The sequence below is a fragment of the Hylobates moloch genome, unplaced genomic scaffold (assembly GCF_009828535.3).
Source record: "Hylobates moloch isolate HMO894 unplaced genomic scaffold, HMol_V3 SCAFFOLD_7, whole genome shotgun sequence".
NCBI lineage: Eukaryota > Metazoa > Chordata > Mammalia > Primates > Hylobatidae > Hylobates > Hylobates moloch.
In genome coordinates, this window is record NW_026652282.1 from 85,873,882 (window position 1) to 85,882,138 (window position 8,257).

The window sequence follows — 8,257 nt, forward strand, 5'->3', positions numbered from 1 at the left end:
ACCAAGGACTATCCCATTTCAGATAATAAGTTTTCTGGACCGTTTGTACTTAGATGGACAAATACGTATTTAAGAAAATCAAAGTATTCATTCTTTTTAGATCTACAAACTTTACAAACTTAACTCTTTCTAGAGGTCTAGAACTGAATGATTACCAATTTAGATCTGGGGGCTCAAAAAAACAAAATGTGATGTCAAGAAAAAGTGAAAGATTGTCTCCCATGAAAGTGACAAGAGATGAAACATGCTGAATGAGCCTAAATGGACATGATGGAGATATGGATGTGGATTAAACTGAGAGTGTTGGGATATAAGGATATAATACTGATTTATGAAGGTGAACAGTCAAACGTCAGTGCAGGATCTGAACTGCAGGGGAAATAAGGGGCCTTGGTGGCTAAGGAAGGGAGGAGGGGAGAAAGAGGTGGTACTAGGGGAAGTAGCACAGAGGAAGAGGCAATACTACCCGAGACTAGATGCGGACCGTCTCTGGCAACCAGGAAAAGGCAAATACAAAGAGAGGTGAGTGACAATGCCTGGTGTGTCTGGGGTCAGGGAACACTAGCAGGCACTAGCAGGTGGCTGCGGCAGGGCCGCAGATCAAAGTGGTAACTGGGGATCTGAGTTCGGCAGTGACGCGGGTCCCTCACGTGACCAGGAGCCTCTGTCTGCCCAAGTCCCTCTCGTCCCGGTCTTTTTTTTGCCTGCCCACCATCTCCCTATTACCCTTTGGTCGAGAGGGAAAGCAGAAGAAGTAAGTTCCCTCTACCCTCTTAAACCGGTGTGAGTGTCGGCGCTGCCTAGTAACCCGGGGAATGGGGTTGACAGAATCGGGATGGCGGAGTCCAGGCCTTTCCCTAAGCTCCAGCCCCGCCCCCCGCGCCCACATTTCTGTGCAAAATATGGTGGTCTGGGGGGCGGGGTGGGGAGGCGAGTGCCTCCCCCGTCCCCCTGGAGGGGGGTACAGACACTTGGAAATAGTTTTTAAGAATGCTTCGCTTCCACTTCCCATCTGAAAAAGAAACGGCAAGCTTTGCGGGGTGGGGAGGCGGGGGCACGGAGAACGAAGCTTGACGCAGGGTCTGAGACGAGAAGAGAACCCGAGGAGTAGGGGGCGTGGAGGCAGTGGCTGGTGCCCAGAAAGTGATGAGTGGGGGGTGTCAGTCAGTCCGTCCCTCCTCCCCACTCTCCACCCCCTACCCTGTCTTGCGTCTGTGTGCAGGTCTGCTGGTCACAGCGGGGCACCTCGAGGAGAGGACGACTAGGAGCACACGGCCCGGAAAGGTCCAGGTCAGGGAAGGGGTACGCAGTGGACCGGGACTGGGGCGCGAGGGTGGACGCCGAAAGGCATGGAGTCTGCAGGCCGCACTGTCCCGCCCCTGTCACTGCGGGCGAGGCCTGTAGCAAAGCCTGCTGGGAAAATGTTGGGCTTTCGGGAAGGAGGGGGCGACTGGGAAGCGGCGGAGTCGGGAGAGCCGGAAAACCTCTGGGAAAGCGCAAGGTTGAGGACTTGGGCCCCGAATCAGGAAAAGGCAGGTATTGGAACCCACGGCCTGGGTGTTAGTCCAGCCGCTTAGTATTCTGACTCTATTCTGCCTTTCTTGTCTCCTAAGAATAACTGTGCTTGAAGAAGAAAATTCCCAACATGGACAAACCACGCAAAGAAAATGAAGAAGAGCCGCAGAGCGCGCCCAAGACCGATGAGGAGAGGCCTCTGGTGGAGCACTCTCCCGAAAAGCAATCCCCCGAGGAGCAGTCTTCGGAGGAGCAGTCCTCGGAGGAGGAGTTCTTTCCTGAGGAGCTCCTGCCTGAGCTCCTGCCTGAGATGCTCCTCTCGGAGGAGCGCCCTCCGCAGGAGGGTCTTAACAGGAAGGACCTGTTTGAGGGGCGCCCTCCCATGGAGCAGCCTCCTTGTGGAGTAGGAAAACATAAGCTTGAAGAAGGAAGCTTTAAAGAAAGGTTGGCTCGTTCTCGCCCGCAATTTAGAGGGGACATACATGGCAGAAATTTAAGCAATGAGGAGATGATACAGGCAGCAGATGAGCTAGAAGAGATGAAAAGAGTAAGAAACAAACTGATGATAATGCACTGGAAGGCAAAACGGAGCCGTCCTTATCCTATTTAATGTGTTCGGCCTTTAATTCTGTTTTGCCTGCTAATAGTATTGCCATTGTCACCTGGACTTTCTGTTTGCATTTTCTTAATGCCTTTTCCCATATTCTGAATTTTAACTTTTTGTGAAGCTTTATTTTAGATGTTTAGCATGTAACTCGCTTAAAGTTGGGGTTTCCCCCTAAAATCTACAAGTTTCCCTATTTCAATCATGAGTCCTACACATTTGCATGAAAGATGTACATTATATATTGTGAAACGAAAAAAGCAATTTTCAAATGGTATATATTGTATCCCATTTTTGTAAAAAAATGTATATTTATATATTAATATGCAAAGAAAAAGCTAAAAGTATATACTTCAAAGGCATAACAGTGGTTGTGTGGTAAGATAATAGGTGATTTTTTAAATTTTTGTTTTATCTGAATTTCTCATTTTTTCAAGACAAACATTTCACTTGTGTTGCAAAAATATATAATGAAAAAATCACACAATTTTGAAAAAAACTGTCAATCAGCTTATAACGACAATGTGGCACTTAATAAATACTTGTCAGAACTTAAAAAAAAGTGAATCCTATGTTTTTTTCTCAATCTCTTAGGCACAAATATTAGCCAGATATTGATTATATTTAATAGTCATTTTGTTCTCATTTAAATAGAAATAACACTTGCTTTACAGTGCTACTGTGGGACCAGATGAGAAAAAGATTGTGTGAGCTGTGTTTGGGGTCTTTATTCCACCTGCACAGGCAGGACCCCAACCCCTATAGATTCCCTGCAGATATAGGGAAGGTACCCAAAGGAGATCTCACTTGTGCTCACAAACAATTCCGGTGAGATTCCAAGTGAGTGCCACATTCTATTCATGTCCTGCTGTACTCTCAGATACCTACTGTATGTGCTAGGCACAGCTGCTCCTTCTCCTGGGTCCTGATCCTTCCACTGGCTCTCATCCCTGCTGATGTGCTGGAGTGCTTAAGGTACAACGCCTCACTGATTGCTCTGGAGTCCCTGGTGGGCCCAAGCTGAATTGTGTCTCCTGCAGATATATGAATGCCCTTCTTCCAGCTTTAATATTGCACTTAGCTACAGGCTACCATCTCAATGCTGCTTAGACCTCAATGTCTTTAAAAAATGCTTAGTAAGGCCAGGCGCGGTGGCTCACGCCTGTAATCCCAGCACTTTGGGAGGCCGAGGCAGGTGGATTGCTTGAGCCCATGAATTTGAGACCAGCCTGGGCAACATGGTGAAATCCTATCGCTACTAAAAATACAAAAATTAGCCTTGCCTGGTGGTGTGTGCCTGTAGTCCCAGCTACTCGGGAGGCTGAGGTGGGAGGATGGCTTGAGCACGGGAGGCAGAGGTTGCAATGAGTCAAAATCACACCACTGCACTCCAGCCTGGGCAGTAGAGACAGACCTTGTCTCAAAAAAAATAAAAGTGGCAAATATGCAATGCAAAGAATATACAAGAGATGACAATGCAAGTGATTGAATGCAGCAATTCATTGTGTATCTTGTATGTCATTATGGTCTTAACATTCTTTCTGTGACAGGACTGGGAATGTCTCTCCTCTGTGTTTATTCTACAGGGGAGACATTTTTTAATGCATGTCAACTTAGGAGCCTTTTGTGGACAAGGCTGGCTATGACTTCAGTAGGAAGGGAATTTTTCTACCTATGTTCAGTTTAGCAGAAGAAAAGTCCTCGTGTATTTATCCAAAGAACAAATGAAAAGAAATTGAGGAACTTATAGCATAAGAGGACGTGTAAGAAAGGATAGGAGAAGAGGTCAAAGATATTCAAAGTGAAGGAGATCTGTATGTACTATATCAAGTGATGAAACCAGACACAAACTACAAACAAATGGGTGTGTCATGTTCTGCAAGCATCCCTTTTTCACTAGCCTGAGCTATACTAGCTGGTTTTGTCCAGGAGCATGATGATGTAAAGCCTGTGCTGTCATAGGGCCGGCTACTAACGGTTCTCAGAACCTGTGGTCTATTTTCATGCTCCTGAAATATCCCAAGGAGCAAAGCCTTTATGTGATATAGACCTTTATACTACCAGGCCTAGCAGAATTACTCATTCTAGGAGAATGGCACAGCAAGGGCACAGAAGGAAGTGTAAAGTATGTTTGAGTCACACTGATGGTGGGGGTCTCTTTTAGCTGGAGCAGAGGAAAAATGAATGACAAAGCTTAGAATCTGTGATTCAGGCTGGATTCTGAAGAGCCCTAAATGCCAGGGCCTTTGAGAACAGGAGAATGACAAGGCAAAATCAGGAAATAAAGCAGACTAATTTGGTCATTTACTTGTTCTTTGATTTTTTTGTTGTTGTTGAGACAGGGTGTTATTCTGTCACCCAGACTGGAGTGCAGTGGTATGATCATGGTTCACTGCAGCCTCGACCTCCCAGGCTCAATCATCCTCTTGAGTAGCTGGGACTACAAGCACATGCCACCATGCCCAGCTAATTTTTGTGTTTTTTGTAGAGATGGAATTCCGCCATGTAGCCCAGGCTGGTCTCAAATTCTTGGACTCAAGTGATCTGCTGCCCTTGGCTTCCCAACGTATTGGGATTACAGACTACAGACATGAGCCACCACACCCAGTCTGTTCTTTGAATTTTTCTCTAGTAACTCCAGTCCACACTAGACATTATCTTCTCCAAATTCCTATTTACCTGGTAACAATCCCTACCTCACACACTGGTGAGGGGGCATAAGGGTTAGCCAGTCAGCCCACATAAAGCAGCTGTCCCCATGTGCGGCACATGGCAGATACTCAGTAATGGTGAGATTCCCAGAGGTTTCTAGAGAACAAGTACTCTTACCTTGCGGTTGGCCTATGTGTCTCTCCTAACCTGCCATACTTCAGTAGATATATGAGAAATCATTATGATTGCCTTTTATTGAGGGCCCAAGATGTGAATATCTATCATCTCCAATTGAGGTAAATGCTAAAAATCTTAGTAGCAAAAATAATGTCAGGAAATTAATCATGTAACTTCTGTTAGAATTGTAAGCAGTAACTAATCCATGATTATATATGAGTGAGGTTAGGAGCTCATTAGCAGGATACGTTTGCATGAGAGAAGTGAAAAAGTGAATGGGTGGAGGCAATACAGAGGCAAATTCACCTTGAAGCTAATGACAATTAAGTTTCAAGTCCCCTTGATTTATATGGGCATCATCTGAGGCCTCTAAGAAAGGTTGTGGTAGTCAAAATTTTAAGATGATCCTCTATGATCTTCACAGTTGTATAATTCCCTCTTCTTGTTTAAAGATGAAACCTATGAGTATGATGAGATGTCACTCCTATGATTATGTTACATTTTTTGATAAAAGGGATTTTGCAGATGCAATCGAAGTCTCAAATCATTGAGTTAATCTAAAGGGCAATTACTAGATGGGTCTGCTCTAATCATGTTAGTCCTTAAAGTGACTAGTTTTTCCTTAAGTCAGAGAGATTTGAAGCATAAAAGAGATTCAGTGTGAGGGAGATTTTCCATTCTGGCTTTGAAGATAAAGAGGCCATGTGTCAAGGAATGTGAGTGATATCTGGGGAATGAGAGTGGCACCTGGCAGATAGCCAGGAGGAACGTAGGAACTCAGTTCTACAACTACAAAAAAAAAAAAAGAGAGAAAAAAACCCCTAAATTCTGCCACAACCATGTAAGCTTGTAAAAGGACCCCAAGCTCCAGATAAGACTGCAGCCTGATTGACACCTTTTCAATTTTAGCCTTACAAGACCCTCAGCAGAGAACCCAGTCACACCATGCCTGGACTTCTAACTTACCCAACTGTGAGCCAAATACATGGGTTATTTTAAGCCACTGAGTTTGTGGTATTTTGTTACATGGAAATAGAAAACTAATGTAGAAGACATATGTCTCATATTTTTATTAGGTTAGTAAAAGCAAGAATATTGATCAAAATTTGTCAACCTCAAATAATGAGATTTTAAAAATATGATTAAGTATAGAGTTTATTTGAGCCCAAAGCTTTAGGATGGCCACATTGGAGCATAGATTTAAGGTGTCCTGAATATACACTTCAATTAACAGGAATGACAAGAAGATTTTTAAGGAAAAAAGAAGAGGCAGTTTGCAGAGAGCAAAGCAGTACAGGGCTCAGCTGGCATCTGCACGCAGAGGTAGCATTTGAACCAGTGCTAGCCAGAGGGGAATCACCTATCCCAACAGTCAGAACTGAAGTTTTGGCAAGCCTCACCACCTTGGGCTAAAGTGCTCTAGGGTACTAGGTAAATTTGAAAGGCAGTCTAGGACACAAGGATTACAATTTCTAGGCAAGTCCTAGTGCTGCGCTGGGCTTAGAGCCAGTGGACCAGGGCAATATAAGCCCTAAGGAGACACCAGCCGGAGCAGGTAAGGGAGTGTTTGCACCACCCCTCCCCTACCTCAGGTAGCTCAGCTTGCAGCAACGAAAGTGACTCCTTCTTTTCTGTTTCAATAAAAGAGAGTGAAAAGTAAAGAAGACTTTGTCTTGTATATTGGATACCAGCTCAGTCACAATAGGACAGGGCACTGGACAGAGTCATGAGGCACCTATTCCATGACCTAGCTCCAAAATGACATTTCTAGACATATCCTTGGCCATAAAAGAACCTGCTGCCTTGAAGGGAAGGGCCCAGTCCTGGCAGAATCCATCACCTGCTGACTAAAGAGCCCTTGGGCCCTTAATAGCCAACAGCGATACTCAGGTTGTATGCTGTGGGTCTTGGCTGAGACTGTGAGATGTGTTGGCCTCAAATTAAACTCAGCACATTCCATGCTGTGGTGGCTACCATGAAAGACTCCTTCTGCTTCAGAAAAGCCGAGGGAAATGTAAACAGGACTTTGCTTTGCACCTTACATATAAGCTTGGCCACAGTGGAATAGAGCACAAAGCAGGCTCTTGGGGTCCCCAAGTCCAGACCTAGGCTCTTGGGACAGCATTTATGGACCTGCCCTGGGCCAGAGTGGAGCATACTGCCCTGAAGGGTGAGTCACAGACCTGGCAGCATTCACCAGAAGCTAAATGAAGAGCCCTTGAACTTTAAGTGAACATTGGTGGTGGTCTAGCAGAATTCCCCATGGGCCGGTGGTGCTGGTAGCCACTGGGAGAGGATCCTTTAGCTGCAGAAAGGGGAGAGAAGAGTGGTATGGACTTTGTCTTGTGGTTTGAAGGCAGGCTTACCCACAGTAGAGTAGAGCACCAGGTAAATTTCTAAGGTTTTTTATTCCAATCCCTGGCTCCCAGACATCATCTCTGGACCTGCCTGGGGCCTGGAGGGAACTCATCACCCTGAAGGGAAGGACACAAACTTGGCTGGATTCTCCACCTGCTGATTGTAGATCCCTAAGGCCTTGAGTAAACATAGGCAGTAGCCAGGTAGTGATCACAATGGGCCTTCAGTGAGACCCAGTGCTTCAGGACTGACCCAGTACAGTCCCAGTGGTGGTGGCTACAGGGGAGCATGTATCACCCCACCCCCAGCTCTAGGTGGATCAGCACAAAGAGAAAGACTGTTTGGGACAAAGTAAGGAAAAAGAACAAGAGCCTCAGCATGGTAATCCAGAGAATTCTTCCAGATCTTATCCAAGATCACCAAGGTAATACCTGTAAAAGTCTGCAAAAACCACAGCATTATTGGGCTCGGGGCCCAAGTCCCTTCAAATACCTGGAAAGCCTTCCCAAGAAAGACAGGTACAAACAAGCCCAGACTGTGAAGACTACAGCAAAAACCTATCTCTATGATTCCCAGACATCACCAAACAACCACAAGCACCAAGACCATCCAGGAAAACATGACCTCGCCCAACTAAATATGGCACCAAGGACCAATACTGGAGAAACAGAGATATATGACTTCTCAGAAAGAGAATTCAAAATAGCTGTATTCAGGAAACTCAAAAAAATTCAAGATAGCACAGAGAAGGAATTCAGAATTCTATCACATACATTTAACAAAGACACAAATAATTTAAAAGAATAAAGCAGACATTCTAGAGTTGAAAAATGCAATTGACATATTGAAGAATGCATGAGAGTATTTTAATAGCAGAATTGATCAAGCAGAAGAATTAGTGAGCTTCAGTACAGGCTATTTGAAAATACACAAAGGAGACAACAGAAAAAA

The 8,257-nt window shown here is 45.1% G+C and overlaps 1 protein-coding gene across 7 annotated transcripts; it reads left to right on the forward strand.

Moving 5' to 3' along the window:
- Positions 1 to 202: 202 nt before the first annotated feature.
- Positions 203 to 2,673, forward strand: TCEAL1 (transcription elongation factor A like 1). Of its 7 annotated transcripts, none has more exons than XM_058441755.1 (3): positions 203 to 522; positions 1,223 to 1,302; positions 1,614 to 2,665. In XM_058441755.1, the coding sequence occupies exon 3, from the start codon at positions 1,646 to 1,648 to the stop codon at positions 2,123 to 2,125; it is 480 nt and encodes a 159-aa protein (XP_058297738.1). In that variant the 5' UTR covers positions 203 to 522; positions 1,223 to 1,302; positions 1,614 to 1,645; the 3' UTR covers positions 2,126 to 2,665. The 7 variants fall into 7 exon arrangements, with proteins under 7 accessions (XP_058297738.1, XP_032613255.1, XP_032613253.1 ...); XM_032757364.2 differs by having other exon boundaries at positions 204 to 522; positions 1,223 to 1,290; positions 1,614 to 2,673; XM_032757362.2 differs by lacking the exon at positions 203 to 522 and adding an exon at positions 635 to 754 and having other exon boundaries at positions 1,614 to 2,673.
- The last annotated feature ends 5,584 nt before the right edge of the window (positions 2,674 to 8,257 follow it).

Excerpts from the sequence above, each read along its gene's own strand:
- TCEAL1 (XM_058441755.1), top strand. The coding sequence starts at position 1,646 with ATGGACAAACCACGCAAAGAAAATGAAGAAGAGCCGCAGAGCGCGCCC.